Source organism: Leptosomus discolor, chromosome 2 (genome assembly GCF_034619465.1).
Source record: "Leptosomus discolor isolate bLepDis1 chromosome 2, bLepDis1.hap2, whole genome shotgun sequence".
Lineage (NCBI taxonomy): Eukaryota > Metazoa > Chordata > Aves > Leptosomiformes > Leptosomidae > Leptosomus > Leptosomus discolor.
The window spans coordinates 22,032,366-22,053,351 of record NC_141392.1 but is presented as its reverse complement, the minus strand read 5'-3'; the positions used below and the strand labels follow the sequence as shown (position 1 = coordinate 22,053,351).

Below are 20,986 nucleotides of genomic sequence, written 5' to 3'. Positions count from 1 at the left end.
GGGCAGTGGCGCAGACCGGTGTCGAGCAGGGCTTCTTGTCCAGAATGACTTGTCCCTGAGGGAGTGAGAGGGAAGCCCTGCACAAGCGTAGGCTATCTAGCACTGTCTGGGATTTTCAGGCACCTGGTACCTGTGCAGAAAGGTTGTCTGCCTGCTGGAGGGCACTTGCTGGTCATCAATATTAAGCCAGCTCTTTCACACATTGCTTTGCCGAAAACACTGTCTTTGTGTTACAACCCTATTTCCCACTAATTCCCTTCCCAGGGCTGAAACTTGTTGTCCTTTTGGTCCAGTATAGCTTTGCGGGCTTGTGCTTTAAACAGGGTTGCTAAATTTAAATCTCCTTTTTCCCCCCATGCTCTTAACTTCCCAAAAGAGTGAGGTGTATTTTTAACCTGGATAGGTTTAGGGATTTAGCTTACAAACTGGAAGGAACCAAGGAAGAGTGGTTGGGGGAGGGAGTGGGCAAGTGTTCTAAGGCCTAACAATTATATTGATGCTGTTAAAGCCCTGCATTATTAAGCTGTAACCAGTGAAAACAGAAAGTGGTCATTGCGACCAAGAAGATAGGTTACTGTTGCCTTTCTACATCAAATAGTAATACTTCTTCCCAGAGAAAAGCCTGTGATACTAACTTAAAATTATACCTTCGTCAGTGGCTTTGCTCTCCTCGAATTAGGGACACAGGGCAACAGATCTGTTTAGTGTTGCTCACTCTTATCTCTGAAGTAAATTAGTACTTTTGTTTGCTCAATAGGTGACAGTGGAGAAAAAGCTATACTGATTATTGTCTGAAACCATAGCTGAAGGAAGGTATATATAGATGTGAACATTTTCTTAAGTAGCCCTTTTTGTTTTCCTCGCTTAGGACACTCATTCCTATCCTGGAAAAACTTCCTCCGTTGTGTTAGTGCAGTTTTTGTTAGAGGTACCAAGTGAACTAGCTTAGGAAACTTAAGAGAAGTCCTCCTTTCTTGTTTGGTTTTGATTTGGTTTTTTGCCCAGGTTATTTTATTTGTGTTCAGTTCTCCAGTGTGGCCTATCATGCAATACTTGAAGCAATTCTACCACTCTTCAAACACCAACCATTTCAGAGAGAAGGGAGACACTTCCCCAGAGAGAAATACCAAGTAATTCTGCTCTTTATGTACAAGGGTGGATCCAAACCACTCCAACTCGTACATATAAGTTATTTGCACAGAAATGTCACTGTGATTTATTGAAAAACGCATGATTCTTTATTCCGCTAGACACAAGCGTTCTTTATTTCTTAGCAATCCTGTAACCTCTTTCTTTTTGTAGAACAGCACAGCAGCTGACAAACTCTCCCTTTCCTGGTGGTTCAGTTCATAGACTGCACAAACATTTCCACAGATATTACTCGAGAACAATATAGGCTGTTAATTTAAAATTCATACTGGACATTACTGAAACACTGCATCAGTGTCATAGTAAATTAGCTCTAGGGCTTGTAATATTGCATATTTTAATAGTCCCATGGTTCAAAACACTGTTCTGGTATAAATTTATTCCTTAAAAGATGGGAGGGGGGAGCAGCGGCGGCTTGCTGCAAATGAACTTTATGCTGAATGGGATATCATCTTGCTTCCTGCAGCTGACACAAGCCAGAATAAACTTTTTCTTTTGTACTCTGGCTAATATAACAAATACATAGTCACTGACCCAGCGTTTATTCTGCTCTGATTAATACACTTGGGTGAGCGTGTTAATGGTCATCAGACAACAGCCTGAGAAACTACATGCGTGGATACTATTACATTGGAATAAGAGGTGGGGATTTTCCCTGTTTTATTTTAAGTCACAGCTTCATCAGCTCTATTTAGAGGTAAACCCCAAGAGAGGAGAGATTCATTTATCTGCACTGCTTTTTATGATGATGCAATTTGCTTGTGGTATTAAAGCCTGACCTTTACATATCCCTTTGCTGCTTTTACTGTTTTTTTGTTACCTCCTGCAGCAAGCTGACACCTGTTGTAATGTGCTAACATTGTTCGTTGTTTCTTTTTCAGCAAGGGGCAGATTCTGTCAGGTAACCGATCCCATTCCAACACCGAAAAATCTATTAAAAATTGTTATAGTCTTCTGAGAAGAATGAGTTGCTGTAAATCCTGGCATAGCAGCTTTGCAGAAGTGAGCTGCTTTATGAGAGTCAAATGACAAAACATGGGGAGCTTCTTAAAAATAATTTTATTAGAACAATTTTTAGTGATAGTGAAGACATACAAAATTCACCGAGTGAAAACCCAAGGAGAACTGAAAAATTGAAATGTGTATACCTCATAAAAAATACCTCTTTATGCTGTTAGAAATTTCTAGCAAGCTGTAGAAACAGATTTTTGACATCATGTAAGAAATGAGAGGTAACATAAAATTTGGTTGCATTTCACCTCAATTTGTAAAACTTTCTCGTATGTCCATGAAATGAAGCGGGGCAGAACTTAAGTTACAGAACACAGATGGTCCAGTTTCTTGCTGCTGTGTAACCTGTCTGAAGCAGGTTGTTCTGTTTTTTGGCAGAGCTTGCATGCTTTTGTGGCAATAAAATGGTTGAAATTGTCTGGCTTATCCTTTCGTAATGCGCCTGACTGCATGTTTCTCATGTGCAGGCAGGAGAATAGTTTTGACAGCTGAGGACGCTGACAGGGTCATGTCCGTTCTTGCTGCGAATACTGGAAAATGAGAAAAGAAGTGCAACTGTACCTAGCCCAGTTCTACTGGGTAAGGAAAGCAGATTTAAATTTGCTTTGATATTAAGTATGATGTAATGATTAAGAAAGGGCAGTGACACATTCAAAGTATCTTAAATGGTAAGTTTTCCCTTGTAAGGTAGCTTGCTGTATCTCTCATCAGACTGTAAAAAGTAAGTAGCAGAATTAAGCAGTTAGTACTTTGGTTATTTTCCTCTATTACTCTTATGGACCATGAAGCTGTTTTAAAATCATTAACTATTTTGATGTTATGTGTTGTAATTTTAGGAAACCCTCACCAAAGACTGAGTGAGACCATCTGACAACAGTATGGCAAATCTGACTGTAGGGCATGTGGTACTGGGTCAGAAATGTCATTGTAAAGTTCTGATCCCACCTAATGGTGTTTTCCTCGTTCAGATTTGCTTTTGACAGGTTAGTTTTGTGGCAGGTTACATGCCATCAGGTTACAGAACAGTTAATTATTTGCCCAAGCCATACAAAGTGTGAAAATGTAAACCCAGTAAAGAAAAAAGCAGTTTATCTGCCTGCTTCTGATTAAACTTGTACAGCTGGATGGTTTTGTCCTTCACAGATGAGGAGCAATATTTACGGAACCCACGTCCAAGGTTTCAGCCCCTTATTACAAGATGCCTTGATCTAATCAGCTGCAGCCGATACAGCCCCATTTTTGCAAACTGTTCTGTGTGACAGGTGCCTGCACCCACACGTCGGTGTCACTGCAGTTCTGCAGGAGCGCAGGATCTGCCCATACAAAATAACTCCTCCTCCTCCGTTTTTGTTTTCTGTGGCGCCTACGGCTTGGGCAGTGTATGAAGTGCTCTGTAAGAAGCGTGGGGAAAGGAAAGAGTAACGTTAAAGTGTTGTCAGGAACAAAATGCTGATGTTAGCTGGCAGTGCGCGTTGCCTGTGTTCTTTGTTTGCAGTGGATGGAAGGGAACTTTGTAATGGTAAGCAGATAACTTTCAGTAGGAGAATAGGGCCTCAATTCTGCAAGTATTTAGTGTTGACTTAAATGCCACTGTTCAAGTGTTGACTTTTTACCCGTGTGCGTAAGCTTTCCTAGGACTTAGGGCTGCAGTTACGCTGCAGTTTTGAAAGCTGTGCTGTGAACTGAACTGTCTTTGTTGTATACTAGTTTTGTTGTTAAACTTCCTAAGTGTCTTAGAACACAACTATGTTTGAAACCCAGTTTAGAAAAATACTTCTATGTTTTACTCTGATCTTTAAAAGATTTATTTGAGTCTGAAGATACTTGCTGTACATCTGGTTTCTCTTTGGCTTTCCCAGTCTTGGGTCTCCCGGTTTCAGAATTCATATATTGGTGCTGTCTGCTTTCTCTTAGGTATACAAAAACATGTTTTCATACTCCACAGGTGCTCCGTCCCCACAATTGCCTTAAGTTGGGCATCCACTATAAACTTGCATGTTTTTAATACCTCACACAATGGATTTGCTTTGTTCTCTTCTGCATAGCCTTTTTTTTTTTCATTCCCCCCTCTCTCTTTTGGGGAGTTGGTGCAGGTCAGCTTTTTGTGTCTGTTTCATGACAGTTTTGATACTGGTGCTGTAAGAGCAGCCTCTGCTGCAGCTTTTGCTACTTGCAATGTCTTTGAGTTTTCCCTGTTTCAGATTTTGCAGACCAGCACCTTTCAGGATAATTTACTCTTTTCATTGCTTATTGGTTCTTATTGTATTACTTGTCTAAAGGAGTTTTGGTGGCATAAAGTGTATGAAGACACTATGACCATAGCAGTTCTTTGTTTGGCAAAGGGCAAAAATACGTTGGTGGTAGCTTTATGTCTCTGGAAATCACAAATTTCTTTTTCCACAGGGTGAAAATATGGTAACCTACAGACTGTTCCTAACAGAAGAAAGAAAACTCTAACTGCTAACAAATGGTGCTTGTCAGAATGAAATTCCTACAACTACTGTCCAGGAAACCAGGGAAACTGGGAATGCTTTTTGAAATACCTTTTTGCCAAAAGCAATTCCCGTGTATGTGTCTGGCTACCTCCACATGTCTTTATAGTAAGAAGAAAAAAGTGAACGGTTATGAACAAGTTGACCAAGAAAAATACAAGAACTTGGTCTACTCTGTTACATCTTACAAAACCAGCGCCCAAACCCCAGAGACAATATTTGAAGAAGACAATATGTTATATGGGCCACCAGATAAACACAGACCTGGAGTTAAAGCTGAAACAAAAACTCCCAAGAACTGGGTTCCTTTAATAAACCCCAACAAGAGAATACCCCTTCTCAACAGTGATTCAAACCTCCCCATGAAAATCACTTTACAAAAGACAAAAATGCCCAGCGTTACCCATATTCTTCAGCAGACTGTTTCTCCACAGCAAGCCTTTTATCTAGAAAGATGGAAGCAGAAAATGATACTGGAACTTGGAAAAGATGGTTTTGCAGAGTATACTAAAAGTAAGTCTGACCATGGTGTGATTGCAAAGTAGAAGCGATAGTCTGGATAGCTGGCTGGGGCGTGCTAGCGCCGCTGCAGTGTCTGGCCCTACAGGTCAAGTGTTTTGGAAATCCGTAAAGTTATTTCCATTTCAAGGGGTGAGAGCCTATTATGAGCACACCTGTTATCAATGAATCTAAGCTCTGATCTTTGTTCTAGGACCGCTGAAATGGATTCAGAAACACGTGGGAAACTAGAATAAGGCCGTAGACATTCTTTGCTGTACCCTGTCTGCCTCTCCCTTGTTTCTCTGTTTGCTAATATCTATTTACAAGTAGATATTTTCCAGCTGATGTTATTGAGTCTGTTTGCAGATACACAGCTACTTCGTAACAAGATAGAAATAAGCATCCTGAAGTCGTATCATCTCAAGTGTTTAAAAACCTGTGTGTCTTGCTGTTCATGTTGAAGTTTATTCAGTATATATAGCCTCTCCTATGAAATTGCCATGCATTTAGAGGTTTTAATTTCATAAAACCTGTGAAGGTGACTTCCTTCAAGCTGTAGGACTGAAGGCGACCTGGGAGAACTGGAGGACAGTAGGTAGCCTCTTGTAGCAAGGCTGATAAATACCCAAGCGCTCCTTACTTGAATTATTATGTATTTTAAAACTGAATATCCTGTGTTTATGCTTTTTGAGTTACTAAGTGCTTCATTGAATAAGGTGGCCTAACACACCTTACATAACTATTTAAAATTTGTCTGTCTTGGAATCATGTCTGAGATAAGCCCTTACTCCTAGAACTATGCCCACCCACCCATTTCAGGAGGAGATTAGTTCCATTCAAATGAACCAATACAGCAGAAGAAGCAAATGCATCGAAAGCAGCTTACAATAATATTTTTAATTCATAGAAATTCACAAATACCTTTGAATAAACAATAAATTCAAAATCATATCTTGTTTCTGAGTCATTAGCAAGACCACAAAAGTAAACATTAATATAAGAGATACTAATTTCACTGTTAACACTCAATTTATTTTTGTCTCATTCCCTTCTCCCCACATTCTCAAGCTGTCAGTACAAAACACAGGACTGGTTTAAGAGCTATGGTGTGTAATATCTAGAATACAAGTCCATTGGGTGTTATGAGTACTGTCTAAAATGTGGTGGTTTTTTCACATTTTTCTTAGATCTTTTCTTCCAAGGAGAGCTCTTTCATACAGCTTTGGAATCTATATTCCTGTCTGAAGAGGTGGCAACTAAGGAGCAGAGAGAAGATGTTGCTATTTCTGGCTACTTATCGAGCGTGCAACATGTCTTAAAAGATATCAGTGCAGTGAAAGCTCTGGAAAGTGCAGTTCAGCATGAGACTCTTCAGTATCTGGGCCTGGTAGACTGCGTGGCTAAGTATCGGTGAGGTACTGGTTCTCTAAGACGCCTGATAATGCCAGTGGTGCGTGGTGCTCTGTGGCACGTGGGAGGCTGTGTCCCAGGCTGGAGCAAGTGTGTTGGTGGGCTGTTGGGGGGGAAGCTGAACAGATGTCTAAGACCAGCAAAACGGATGAACTCACCTGGATGAACTTGATGACAGAAGTGATCTTGTTTCCTGTGGAGAATTTCTTACTGGAGCACGGTATGAGCAGGGCAGGGTTCAGTGATCTTCAGCAGTTGCCAGGAACTGCAGCAGGTATTAGTTGAGTCTTGATTTTTGAGATCTGACTACCAGTGTGGAAAAGACTTGCTTAGACGTAATAATGAGCAACATGACATCAGGGTGAAAGAGGCTGAGAGTGGTATGACTTCCTTTGCTGTCTCATCCCTTAAGTCTTACTTAAGACTAAACTTAAGTTCAAAACATTGTCCTATCTTGTTCTTTTATGCAGAGGCCAGTTGTGTGTGATTGACTGGAAAACTTCAGAGAAACCAAAGCCGTCCCTGAAGAATACTTTTGACAACCCATTACAGGTTGCAGCGTATATGGGAGCCATAAATCATGATGCCAATTATGACTTCCAGGTCAGTAGGCCTGCTACCTGCCAAGACAAGCAGCAGCGCCCACATTATTTTTATTTCTCCCCACCTTTATCACCTGCTGTCCATCTTGGAACCGTCGGTAGGATTTGTAACAAAGCAGCCCAATCTTAGATCAGGTTAAGCTGACGTGCTGTGAAATAAATCCACTACTCTTGCTACACCTGCTGCCTTTGCCTGTCAGCAGGTTTTAAGGAACTGCTCGGTGGGGCCAAGGGATGCTCAGCATCTTAGGAGGTCAGACGAACTCACAGTGACTTGGCATCTGGGCAACCCTCAGTGCTTTGTTCTGTGTGGTTTTTGCTTGTGTCAAGAGTAGGAAGGGGGAGGAGAAGTAGTAAAGCAAAAGAGCCTGCAAACAAGGAAACGAGGTGGGAGGGCTTTGTCGTATCCTGTGTTGCTATATCCCACTACCAAATGAGAGACTAAACGATTTACTTAGCATGGTTGGAAGCTGTACGGTGTTTCCTCAGAGGAAAGCAGTGTGTTGTCAATCACTTAATCAGAAGACAGTGGAATCGTGTTTTTAAAGACTCCAAACATAATTCTAGCCAGGCCTGCTTGGCCTGAAGGATTGTTATTTCAATATAAAGCATTGAAGGGAGGAAATGCAAAGCAGAAGAGAGCAGAGTGATTCATAGGCTGTGCAGAGGACTTTCTAGAATACCAGTAAACACAAGCACTTAACAGACATGGTCCTTACAAAGCGAAATATATGCAGTAGTTCTAGAATTCTGCTGTTAGCATCCTGTCCCCTGCCATTTTCTCTTCACACCAGTGGCTGTTTGGGGGTTGGATTAGATGTTTGTCGAGCATGAAAGATGACAGAACATGCCAAAGTAACCGTTTCCGTTCAGACCAATGCTGGAGAATGGCCAGGCGAATGAGAATGAGAATGACCCCAGGCAAAACCTCATCAGTCACTGGGAATTCTACCAGAATTTACAAGGTTCAAATAGACCCTATTGCTCTGATACTCAGAGTTCGAGTCCTCTGGTTTTCACCACAGTCAGTCAGAGCTTTGACCCTGACTGGGTCTTTGGAGTGTTTGAATGTCAGTCTCCAAGTATTTTGTGGTGAATTATTGCTCTTTTTTTTTTTTTTCCCCGTTTCTTACTTAAGGTACTTATATGTTAAGAAGACATTTTGCAGTGAAGTTCAGTTTTCAGAATGGCTGATTGAAGTTGCATATTAATGTTGAATTTCTGACTGCCTTCTGTTTTTAACTGTAGGTTAGTTGTGGACTCATTGTGGTTGCCTACAAGAACGGCTCCCCTGCGCATCCGCATTTCATGGATCCTGATCTGTGCTCGCGGTACTGGAATAAGTGGCTTTTGCGCCTTGAAGAGTACATGGACAGAAACTGACCCAAACCGAGCTATGCAGAGGCAAGTGGTCTGAGCACCAAGCCCAAGCAAGAATCCTTTGTTTAAATCTGCCATTGTAATGCATATTCTTTTTTGAGTAACTTTGGCTAATTTCTTTATATCAGGGGGGTTTTTTCCCCTAAGAAAACAGCTAGGAAATTTGCAATGAGGAATGTGTATTTGCTTACTTTGTAGGTGACTTAAGTGGACCAAGTGAACTTAATTAATCTCTCTTTTTCCCCACGCAGTTTATACAACCTGAGGTTGATAGGAAAGTTTCTATTATGAAGTAAAACAGCTCAATCAAATCATCCTTCTTTTGTCGTTTTTGAGGAAAAAACAGCTGCAGAACTGAGGCTTTGAAAATGAAGTCGGTGAACTAAAGCAAACGACATCTGTGTTGTCTGAGCTGAGAAATGCAAACGATAAACAAATTAATATAGCAGGCCAGGTTTCAGTCAGCTTAGTTCTTGCTCATCTCAAAGGTATCTCTTAACAGGCTTGCTACTATTGGTGGTTTTTCTTACGGCAACAACTGGAAAAACTGCGCTAAAAATTATAACCAAAGTTCTTACAAGCACCCCTTTAAAATACTAAGGCAAAGTAATCATTTAACAGAAGTGACTTAGCCAAAGAGCAGCAGAATTGTAACCATGCACTTAGAAATTTCCAGCAAGTGCTCTGAAAGGTAGGAGGTTTGACTACTAGTGGCTCCTCCTGCAGGCTTGTTAACGGGCTGTGCGTCCCACAGAGCAGAACTGTGAGAGCGTGGGCGGGCTTTGTGCCTGAGGTTGTGGGGCTCTGTGCAGGCCGAGTCTGCAAGTGCCTTGAGCTCTCCTGAGTGCTGTGGGGCTGAGCCAACAAGGAGCCTGCCCATGTGGAACGATCTCCAGTGTCAGGTTATAGTGTTCGCCAGTGCGAGTAAGTTTCTTTATAAAAGCAGACTTGTGATTGGAAGCCAGGCCTTCTGAGGAATCAAGAGCTGCTGATTGTTTCTGGGGGGAGTTGTGGGGTTTTTGGGGGGACAGGGGGGGCTGTTTACCTAAGTTTGTGAATAAATGTTCTGAAACTTTTGAAGCTTGTTTTGTAAAATCCAGTCTGTAAGACACAGCATAAGCCTTGATGATGTCAGGTGGTACCGCTCTGGGTGTTACATACCTAGAAGGCTTTTTTCCTCCTTCTCTTTCTTTTCTCTGAATTGTATGTGTGAGTTTTCATAATACCACTGCAGATTACAAATAAAATACCAACCTATAAGCTTCAAGAAAATCAGCCAGAACCACACCTAAAAAACCCAATGGGCAGTCTTGCTGCTGCTGACTTTAAACCTCTGTAGTGTTTAGTCTTCTGCTCCTGCAGAGTACTGAGCTGTGGAAACCTGTTATAGTGGTACTTGCTTATTCAAACTTGGTCTGGTGATGTTACGATGACTCTGTGCTTAATTAGATTTCTATCTAAAAAGACAAGCCATGGAGACTGAGAAACTGGGTTCAGAGATGACTAACCACGACGACGCTGTGTGAGCGCTCAGAAGTTTTACCTGTTTCACAAGTATCTTCCCACATCACAGAATTTTAGCAAGTGGGTGGTTCGATGTCACTGAACAGGGTCAATTTTCTCTGAAAGATAGCTCTGTGGATACAAAGAGGGTGGGCATAAGCAAGAGGTAAGAATGCCCTGGGCAGAAGCAGGTGATAAAACAAGCTGAATTCCCTGGGGTGGCTGGGTTTGGATAAATCAAGAGAGTGTGGAAGCGTTGGGCAATGTTTGGGTGCGATTGCCTTCATCAGTGCATCGTACAGCCATTGGATGTCTCTGAGCCATTTAGGATTTCGGCCTCATCCTGCCTCATAGTAAATAAGGGCAGGTCTGGAGCCTGGGCAGCGCAGGCACCTGTTGGCCTCACCTGTGTTCATTTGTTTAACAAAAGCCTTGTGTCTGAGGAAGGCTGCCAGCTTCACTGGCAATGTCAGTTTGTAAACCTCTCTTTAAGTCTGGGCTGAGTCTGTGCCATGGGGAAGGCAGGAGAAGGCAGACAGCCTTCAAAGACGGTAGTGGTGGCAGTTACTGGTGTCTAGCGCTTCTGAAAGTCCAGCCGCCTCGGGCGTCCCTGAGTGAGCTCTGGAACGTTTCTGTAGAGGCACAAGCTAGTGCCAGTTTTATCCCATAACAGAACTGGCAGATGGCTGTCACCAGCGTCATGCAGACTCAAACCCACTTTGTGACCAGTTTAAACTAACTTGCCAGACTGTTAAATTGACATGCCCAAGGCTCCTGCTACAGGCAGTATCTGTTCCTCTGCAGAAAAACGAGCCAGACAAACAGGGCAGTTGCTCCAGCTACAACGTCCAGCTTGTCAGAGCTTTGCTCTCCATCCAGAGTGGGTTTTCATCTGTGTACTGTTAACCTGCTGCTTTTCTCCGTTGCTGTGAACGCTTTGACTGAGATCATGTAGATGGACCACCTTGCTGTGTCTGTAGCTCCTGCGGCAGGGACGTGCTTTGGCAATGACACGGGAGGGAAATCAAGAGCAACATGTGCTACAGGAGTTGGGGGAAAAACCCCACGCGTGCACACACGTACACGCACAAAATGTGTCTCCAGCCAGATAGGGAGGGTTTCAGCCGTACCTCCGCTGCTCCTGGGTAAGGGCTGAGGTTTCAGCAGAGCTAAGCACGCAAATCCTTTGCAGTTAGGCAAACCGTAGTCACTGTGCTGAGATGGGCTGTGCTGAACAGTCCCACCTGGGAGCTGAACTCAACAGTTTCACTGGGCGGGTTACAGGGGAGTGTTGCCAGCACAATGGGCTGAACCAGCTGTTAAGTGAGCAACCTTCCATTTATACTGTTCAGTTATAAAGGCACGATCTCAAATAAACTGGGGATCAGTGCGTAAGCTTTAGCTCCTTTTCCAAAGTAAGGATCTTCTAATTTACCTCAGATGCTTTTTTTCCATGGACTTTCCATTTATTGAAGTATTCCGTGACCTTTCCCGTGACATAGGATGACAAGTTTGTTCTTTACACAGTAGCATCACTTTATTATCCTCATTTTCAAGGTCCCAAGCACCAAAAGTTGTGCTGAATAAAGTATTAATGTCATCAGAAATGCTTTAAAACCCCTAGAAGCTTTTCCCCACAAAAACCCAAGCAGATGCCTGTACAAAACTGAGGCAAATTGAGATTTTTATGATTCTTGCAGAGATGCTCAAAATATGTCATTTTAGTAGTAATGACTACGAAGGTCCTGGTTATGAGACTGTATTTTAGCTGGGTTGCTTTTCAGCTCTTGTTTCAACATACACAGAATACAGCATATCCTCCCCAAATGTACAGCTTTATTTTGAGCACGAAATGGATTTTTGGAGTGTACAAACAAAATCCATTAGTTGTTATGCATTAAAATTGATGTAAAACCTGTTTAGCAGCCGTGTCCATTAAGTTAAGAGACAGATGACTGTCATGGGCTTGGACCAGAGTGCCTGTGGTTGCTGAGGAAGTTACCACCCCACCCTGTCACTCCTCATACAGACACCCAACTGCCCAGTAAGGCTGCAGCAGCTTCCCAAGAGTCTTAAAGTGCCAGGTGGTTTCAGCAACGCGAGTTTTATGGGCACACCTCTCCCCTTGTTTTTAAAATCCCTAAATTCACACTCAGTAGGCCCTGTAGGCTGCCCTCTCGGTTATCCAGGGTCAACAGGAGCTGGAGCACGACTACAGGGGAAATCCAGAAGCAGAGGGATGTAGTACTAGTCTCTCATCAGCAGCGCTACCTCCTTCCCTTGTAGCAATCAGTCTCACTAGGAGCCTTCTAAATGGACAGGGGTTACAGGTGAGAGGCCAGATTCTTGCCTGATCCCTCGAGGCACAGAGGCAAAGTCTCCCTTTTCACTGCATTACACTGCTCTGTTGTGTTAGTGAACAGGCACTTGGTCATTAAAAAAGAAAAAAGTCCCCAAACAAACACACACACACCATAAAGTACACACAAAATTGCATTTCATCATGACAGAAAATACATATCTTCAAGTCATTAAAGTGTTTTCTTTGGGTTTCTGGGTTGATATTGATGTATGTTAAAAGGACGTGGTAATAATCCCCAAAGTGAGCGTGACAAGTCCAGGAACATCAGAGTTAAGGTTACACTTAAATCTAAACATGATAAAAGTAAGTTCACAGCTTCAAGTACCTAAAACATGACCATAAGTCTGCCCTGGAATAATGTCATTGGCTAGTAGAGAAGGTTTGGGAGGAAAAAGTTCTGCATCCTTTAAAAAAATTTCAGCTCACCTTGGATCACGCTTCGGTAAATTGTTAGTGCACTTCACAGGGAGCAGAGTTAAGAGTATTTGCGCATTTTAACTTATTTACCAATACAATGTACTCCTGTTCTTAAGACCATTTTAATTCATTTTGCATAGAACAATGTACTAGTAGCTGCTCTTACATGGCACTTTTCACCCAAACCTCTCTAAAGTAGTTCGTGTGGGAGGTAACGGTTATTGTCTCTACAAAATACACTGGGGAAAGGTGAACTTCTTTGTCAGCGGCCACTCGGAGGTATGGTAGAGCTGAAACAGAAAACAGGTTGTCTGAACGTCCGTTCAGTAAACGCTCCATCCAAGAGGTGACAGCCTCTTCCAGGCTTTCCTTTTTTTTTTTTTTTTTGGCCAGATGAAAAAGTCCAATGTTTGCATCGTGTATGGAAATATTTCTTTCAAGTTGAGGTTCTACCAACATCAAGCGAGTCCCATTAACAAAAGCATCCCTTTCATTTCAGGGATTTCTTTCAAAATTGTTTTTAAAAAAAATAATATATATATATATATATATATATGGTCCTACATGTAAACTTCTTTCCTTTAGACCACTGTAATCCACCGTGTTACTCATCTTTGTCGTCATCTTTGGAGTTCCTCTGCAGGACAGGGCTCAGTTTGTTTTGCAAAACCGCTGCAAGTTTTTTTGAGGTTTTTTTCAGGAAAGCGCTTCCGGGGTGAACATTGCTAACGTGCAGGTACAGGTCCTCCTGCGTGGGGCCTGTGTAGCCGCAGTCTTCGCACACGTACAGTTTATCTCGCCTCTGTTTGTAGGCGTATTGCTGCTGCACGCCGTGAATCTTCTTGAGGTGGGACTCCAGGGAGCAGCGCTGGGTGAAGGCTTTGTTGCAAACCTCGCATTTGTAAGGGCGAATTCCTGCAACGTTAAAGGCAGCAATTACCAATCTGATTTATGTTTCTTACAGCCCACTGAGGCACCGGCTAAGAGCAAGGCTCTGGCTTACCAGCTATTGAGCAAATACCTAGCAGCAGGGAGCTACTAGCCTGAGGAACTATCTGTCTAAATGAAACATCTTACTTTCGGGCTAAAATTTTCAGTAATGTGTTGACATATTTAGGCATAGAAAACCTAGAAACATCTTGAGAAGATGTAAGCAGACGCTGAGGATAATGGGTGCCCATCGGCGCTTTCATCCTAGAGAAGAAGCCGTTAGCAACTCTGGCAAAACTTACTCCGTTAGACCCCGGACTTTTTGAAGTCCTGCGATGAGGTCAAACGATTGGTTTCCGCTAAGCTTTCATTTTGGCTTTTATAATGAATGAAATCTTGTATCTCGGTAAGATGTTAATTTTTCTCTTTCAGTGAGAAAACCTAACGAGGCTTCAGTGAAGAGCAGCCCAACGTGAACACAGGACGATCACAGTACTCAAAGGAGTGAGAGGATTTTTGTAGAATATAGATTGGATGATTGAGATCACAAGCTCAAGTTCTAGAAGAGCAGTGCAGTAAGGTGAAAGAAAGACGTGTGTATGCTTCAGACATTAAACTGCTTTTGGGAGAGAAACTCCAGATCGTCGTTAGAATTCACACGCAAAAACGTATCTTTTACAAGCAGTGTTTTGGGTGCACTTTCCTGCTCATCTGAAGGCAAGTTAAACCTTCACAGTCCTGGGTTCCTGCTGCCGACAGTGCTCCACAGGCATGAATACACACATGAGGGGGGTAGTGCCAGGACGGCACAGCCACCTCTTCATTGCTTAGGAATCATTTAAAAATGGTATTTTACTGTGTATATTAGTTTCTTTTTAATGTTTTAAGTCTGCTTATACCATGAAACTAGACCGGGACATTTGGCTTTCACTCTCTTTGGCACCACCCTGCTGTTGCAGGGCCTGGTTACAAGCACTGCACGACAATTTCCACTGGAGCACTGACATTCAGTAAAGCACATGTAGGTGAGCACCCGTAGGTACAAAATAAAGCCCACGCTACCGCTTCCAGCCTGTTTGTCTTCTTTTTAACATTCAGATATAGTCCAGCTTTCCTGAACAGCAATCAGCTTTGACATAAAAAAGGCGATGGCTTTCAGAGATGCTGCAGCCAGCCTTCATCCCTGCCATGACCCGAGGCACCACGCAAATACAATGCATGTGAGTGTGCACTGGAGAGGAGAAAGAACGATGCCAGATTTCGTCTAGTAAATTTTGGGGACAATCTAACCATAAGATTCACATTTCCAGGGCAGTGGGTTTTCACTCCTGTCCAGAACAAAGATCCTTCTTCCCTTCCAGAGTTTCACAAAATTGGCTCCACTCCTGCATAGTGAGTTTAACCGCACCTGCTACAGCATGTATATATATATATACACACACATATATATATTTAGCTGCCGAACAGAGACCCTCTTGGATTTAGTTTCTGAATGTCAAAGAATGAGGAGACAGGTTGAAAAATCCTTTCTTTCAGAAGCACCGACTGCACTTCAGCCATACCCCAGCAGCAGCTCCCTGCTCACAGCCAGCAGCTTTCCTTTCCACATGAAAGCTTTGCAAACAAACCAAAACAGCCAAAACATTGGCTCTGGCCAATGCTTTCCCAGCGAAACGGGTGGCATTGTTTTCGTGAGCTCTCCTGCTAAGGAACACCTCCTACCTACCAACATACTTGTGTCACCTCTAGCAGTTCGCCTGGTTAATGGTGCCTAAGCCAAAAAAGGGGCATTGGCAGAGCGAGCCAAATAATTGGCAGGTAACCACAAATCTGGGAAGCTGGAACATGCCTGGGAGATGGGGTGGATGCATCTTCCGGGTGCCCTGCGGTGCAAAGTCAAAGCTTCCTGAGCAAAGCCAGCTTGGCCTGGCAGAAAGCACCTCCCTTGGTGAGGATGGGGTTGATGTATATTGAAGCCATCGCTTCCACTAAGAAAGAGAAACAAAAAGGCGGCCTTCTCCCTGCTCCAGGTTAGGACAGGCACTTCTGTGACCGGTGAGCTGGGTTTGAAGCAACCGATCCGTTTCAAAGAAACACAACCACCACTATTTGGGGTGGGCTCCGGAACCAATTTCACTGCAGAACGGCCGCAGAAAGTGCATCCCTCCAGCCCGGGGGAGCGATACGGGAGCAAGAATGAGCAGAGCAGGGAAAGGGATGATTTTTGTTTCTTCCAGTGCCATCATGGGCTTAAATCACAGCACCCTCAGTGGTGCCTGTACACCTGGTGCAGATGCAAGCAGGGAGGAGGGAACTAGCCCAGATTAAAGGCAACATCTTTAACCCCTGCCCCCAATCCAGAGGAGGAACCACTGTCAGATTTTCAACCCACTGCTCCTGATTTCCAACCGGTGCTGTGACCCCCACAGCAAGTGAGTAGAGATGGTTTAGGCCAAACTGATCTGCATGGCCGGACTTAGAGGAAAAGGGCTCCGAGAGGGTACTGGAGGACCTGGCAGCCCAAAGCAGGCAGGGATGCAGCGCACAGGGTTAGCAGAAGTCAGATATGTTGCCTGGTTTCCCTAAATAAGCTGGAGGCACAGCATGAACCACACTCTGGGTTCTCCATAAGGTGCCAAAATCGATCCATAACCCCAGCCCACGGGATGGCCAGCGGCGAAGCTTTGCAACAGCAAAAAAACCCAAGAAACTGCTGCTCATTGCCTCTAGAGGGCAAAGCATTTTCATCCACCGCCTGCCTCCGCTCACCGGTACACACTGGACTTGCAATAACATGCGGCGAGTTATCCCGAGTGGGTTATCCCAGGTGGGTTATCCTGGTCTCGCTGACCCTGGCACAGCAGCACACAGCTACATCTACATTGGATCTGGATGGCAGCTCATGCACCCGCACTGCTTCACACGGATTTCATTAGTTCTCCTCAGACTTCATGGGTCCCAGGGCTTTTACCTGTCCACACTCACGTCTTTCCTCCACTGCATCCCCGCTATTTTTTGCGGATGTTGTTGACGTGGGTTTTGCATCATTGTCTTGCCGGGTTACCCTCACCCTCTCCTCATCCTTGTCCCACCTCACCCCTTCTCCCACCTCCCGCTACCCAGAGCCGCCCGTGAGCCCTCGGGGAACGTGTTCTCACCGGTATGGGTCCGGACATGTCTTTTTAAATCAAAGGTGTCATTGAAGCCTTTTCCACAGAAGGTGCACAAGTGTCTCTTCACCTGGCTGTGACACTTGATGTGACGGTTGAGCATCCGCTGCAAGCGAAAGCCTTTCCCGCACAGCTCGCAGCTATGCACCGTAGCATCGTTACAGGTGCCAGTGGTGAACTAAGGAATGGAAGAGGACTGGGTGAATAGGGTTCGAGATGACAAAAAACAACAGAAAACAAGCAAAATAAGGAGGGATGGCTTAATATGGCATTAAAAAATTCTTAGGCTATATTCAAAATGAAAAGTGAAAGCATTCGGGAGATTCTTGCTGGGTGAAACCTTCATGCTTCCCTTGCAATCAAGTGGGTGACTTAAGGTGCATGGTTTGAGGCTGATGCAACGCTGGCCAGCTTGACTTCAGGGGTAAAACAAAGCACAGCGTGTGTAGTGGTTACCTTCCAGAGGCAGCGACAACCCTCGTCCAGCTACATCTGTAAGCACACGGGCTTAAGCTATGAGCACCTCTCTGTGGGGCACCGTGTGTCTTTGCTCCTGCACTCTACTAGTAGCCTGGATGGAGACGGGAGGTGCTCCTTGGCATGAGAAAGTCATACCCATGCGGTGCCTCTGCTAATCACGCTTCCAGCTGCTATGGGTCCCTCAAAAACCAGCTGGCGGTGAAAAAAAAGGGTAGGTTTGGTGAGATAAACCAAAGGCACATTGTGCTGACTCAGCAGAGACTGAAACAATGGCACTAATCTCCTCCCGTTGGTCTCCTTGGCTTATTAATTAATGGCAGAGTGTCATTAAGGGTTAATCTCCTCATCCCTGCTCCTAACACCAAAAATATTGTGCCAACACCATGACCTAACTTGACTAAGGGAGACACTGATGATTCAGCTCTTGAGAAGAGCATTCCTGAGAGGGAAGGCTTAATGTCTGGAAGATGCAAATACTTTGTTATTAGTTTAATTATTTACGGGGGAGTGGACGTGCACACCACTAGCCGCTCGGGACGGGGGAAAGCCAGCAAAAGTGGGTGGCACTGTGCGGATACATCCATCGGCTCTCGTGGCGCTTTTGGGGAGTTCCTGTGGCATGCTGAGAAAACCCAACTCTACCGAAACAAGGTTTCACTGCTAATAACCCAGGTTAAATTATACAAAGTAGGTTAAAGTCAAACAGCAGTGGGGCAAGCCCTTCACAAACAGAGGAATATGTTTGGGATTTCTTTTTCCTGAAGAGCCAGTTATTTGTCCTGATCCTCCCCCTTCGCTTATTACTGAAGCAATGCTACCTGAAATTGTAAAGAAAGATTTAAAAAAAAAAAAGCAGCTATGAAACCACGAGGTGTGAAACTAGAGGGGGAGCTGGCTGGGAAGTATCTGTTGGGCAACAGGTAGGATACCTCACGCGGCCACATATAACCAGGACGAAAATCTAGTGTTAATCAACAGGTTAATAACATGGTGGCTGAAAGGCTGCCGTCCCAGCAGAGACAGTGGGAATTTTTACAGCTCCATCCAGCAAAGCAGCAGCCAGGGTTTAATGAGGTGTTAACTAGCCACCGATAAACACTTCTCCTCCTTCCTAGCACTGGGGTGGCCTGACTCCACCTCTGATGAAGGGAACCCTGAATGTTCAGAGATGGACGTGGTCCTCCCACCTCATCTGCATTACCACTGGGCTTTGGGAGCTCGGTCTTGGGTTCTTGGGTACCACAAGGAGCCCGTGACCAATTTGCCTTCTCAGCCTTGGGAGGGAAATCACCGCTCTGCTCTGGTTAGCTCTGCCTGGGGGACACCCAGACAGCAAGAGCTCCTGCCCGTGCAGCAGAGAAGCTCTTCAGCAAAGTTAATGGCTTCATTTCACCCAAGCCTGTGGGTCCATCTCAAGGTGGCAATGGCCTTTCACAGCTTTGGAGGAGGATCTTTTCCTAGCTGCTATCTCGATAAGTCAAGAGGGTAGGGGGGGCAGCAGGAAGATTCACCACAGCCCCCCTTGGCGAAGGCTTGATTACAATCTAGGAGGCAGCCTTTTAAGGAGGCCCCTCGTTAAGGAACGAGATCCACCCACACACCATGGGGCATGACTCCCAGCTGCCAGGGCTGGTCCTTCCTGGCTAGGTTCTGAGCTCCTGCGGGACCCGAGCCAAGCAGGTCAGGGGCAGCATGTCCCAGGCAGGGATAAGGGAAGGCAAAGGGCAATGGAAGATTACGGTACATCGCTTACGAGGCTTGCCCTGCCACCACCATCCTCCGGCCAGCCGCTCTCAAGGGCCTCCATCACGGGCTGTGGGACGGATGCTGTCACCTCTAGCAGAGGGAGCCCCAGGGATCATTGTCACCTGGTGTCCCTGGCCGGCAGCCGGGCCCTGCCCTTGCAGTGGGGTCACCCCATCACCGGGGAAGCAGATGGCGGGGCAGCGGGCGGTTACCTTGATTTTCGACCTGACCACGGGGCGCTTGACGGCCAGGTCCAGCAGCATCCCCCCGGCCGTGCCCAAGTCGCCGGGGGCGGGCTGGGGCGTCGGGGGGTCGCTGGGCTCCGCGTCCCGGGTGCCGCTGCTCCCGCTGCTCTCCAGGCTGCAGCTGTCCTCGTAGCCCAGCAGCACGCAGCCGATCCCGCCTGCAGCGGCAGGAGGAGGAGGAGGTGGGATGCGATAAAGACGGGGACCACGGAGCCGCGGCCAGGGGAGGAGAGGCGGACGGGGGGCAGCGGGCGGGAGCCGCCGAGCCCCGGTGTTTAACCTGCGGGCGGGCCGCGGGCGGCGGGGGAGGATCCCCGGCTCACGCTGCAATCGGAAACTCAAACACGAACGGTCCCAAAGTTCAAACAAGCCCCAGCTTCGCCGCCTTCCCGTTATACCCCGGGCAAGGGCAGGAGGAGGAGGAGAAGGAGGAGGGGAGGGGGAGGCCAGGAGTACATCACACCCCCCCCCCGCCCCAGGCCCTTTCTTCTCCTCCTCCCGCCACCTTTCTCATGCAAACGAGGTTTCCCACCTTCCCGGACACACGCACACCCCCCGCCATGCCCGGGGGCTCCCCGGGGTGGGAGATGGTGCCAGGCATGGGAGCGGCATGGCTCGCCGGGGCCGGTACCCGGCACCCCCGCCGCTGGGCGGGGAGGGTCGCCTCGAGCACCCCCCCGGTTTAGCACAGCCCCCCCACACTTTTAGCACAGCCCACCCGGGCGCGCCGCCCGCCCGCCCCCTCGGGGCTCCCCCGGCCCGGCAAAGCCCCCTCCCCAACCCACTCCCTCCGCAGCCTGCGGGGACCGGGGCGAGGGCTGGGGTCTGGAGGGGACCCCCCCCTCCCTCCCGGCCGCGAGCGGTGCCGGGGGAGGGAGCCCATCGGCGCCGTACCTGGGATGTAGGTGTCGGCTCTCTCCTCGTCGGGCAGCCCATCCCAGCTGCGCACCGCCGGCTGCGGGCTCCGGCGCTTCACCAGGAAGGCTCTGGGCATGGCGAGGGCAGGGGGGCACGGTTTGGCACGGCTCGGCGCGGCGCGGCGCGGCACGGCACGGCACGGCTGGGCAGGGAGCGGAGCGGAGCGGAGCGGCTGAGCCCGCCGCCCGCCCGCAGCCCGGCGGGGCGCGGGCGCTGCGCTGCCGTCCGCGGGGAGCGGGACCGCACGCACCGGGCAGAGCCGCTGAGGCGCGGGGAGGGGAAGGGGAGGGGAGGGGAATGGGGGGGGAGGAAAGTTTCATAAGGTGGAATAGAAAAATGCACCAGGAAACTTGGGAAGGAGCATGCGTGCTGCAAACATAACGGTGTCAACAAGTCTGCTTACCTGTCCGACCGGTTGGAGCAGCTGAGCTTTGTTCCAGCCCTTCCTAAGGCATGAATGTTTGCAAAAGAATTTAACGTCTGAAAATTATAAAAAAAAAAAAAAAAAAAAAAAAAAAAAGCGCAAGCGGAGGGGAGCCCTGCCGCTGCTGCCTGCCCGCCGCCCCGCTGCCGGGGACCCCGGCGGGGCCGGACCCGCTGCCCGCCCGCCGCCGCAGCGGGATGCCGGGGGTGCTCCCCGCCCGCGGGTGCCGGTCCCGCCGCCCCCTCC

At 46.7% G+C, this 20,986-nt stretch overlaps 2 protein-coding genes across 2 annotated transcripts; one reads left to right on the top strand and one right to left on the bottom strand.

Moving 5' to 3' along the window:
- The first annotated feature begins 4,598 nt into the window (after positions 1 to 4,598).
- Positions 4,599 to 8,563, top strand: MGME1 (mitochondrial genome maintenance exonuclease 1). The gene is made up of 4 exons (XM_009953866.2): positions 4,599 to 5,165; positions 6,341 to 6,563; positions 7,034 to 7,166; positions 8,414 to 8,563. The coding sequence occupies exons 1-4, from the start codon at positions 4,628 to 4,630 to the stop codon at positions 8,546 to 8,548; spliced, it is 1,029 nt and encodes a 342-aa protein (XP_009952168.2). The 5' UTR covers positions 4,599 to 4,627; the 3' UTR covers positions 8,549 to 8,563.
- Positions 8,564 to 13,431: 4,868 nt separating this feature from the next.
- On the bottom strand, positions 13,432 to 20,392 carry OVOL2 (ovo like zinc finger 2). The gene is made up of 4 exons (XM_086460725.1): positions 20,293 to 20,392; positions 19,366 to 19,556; positions 16,916 to 17,105; positions 13,432 to 13,742 (listed from the first exon to the last, which is right to left on the bottom strand). The coding sequence occupies exons 1-4, from the start codon at positions 20,390 to 20,392 to the stop codon at positions 13,432 to 13,434; spliced, it is 792 nt and encodes a 263-aa protein (XP_086316851.1).
- Between the last annotated feature and the right edge of the window lie 594 nt (positions 20,393 to 20,986).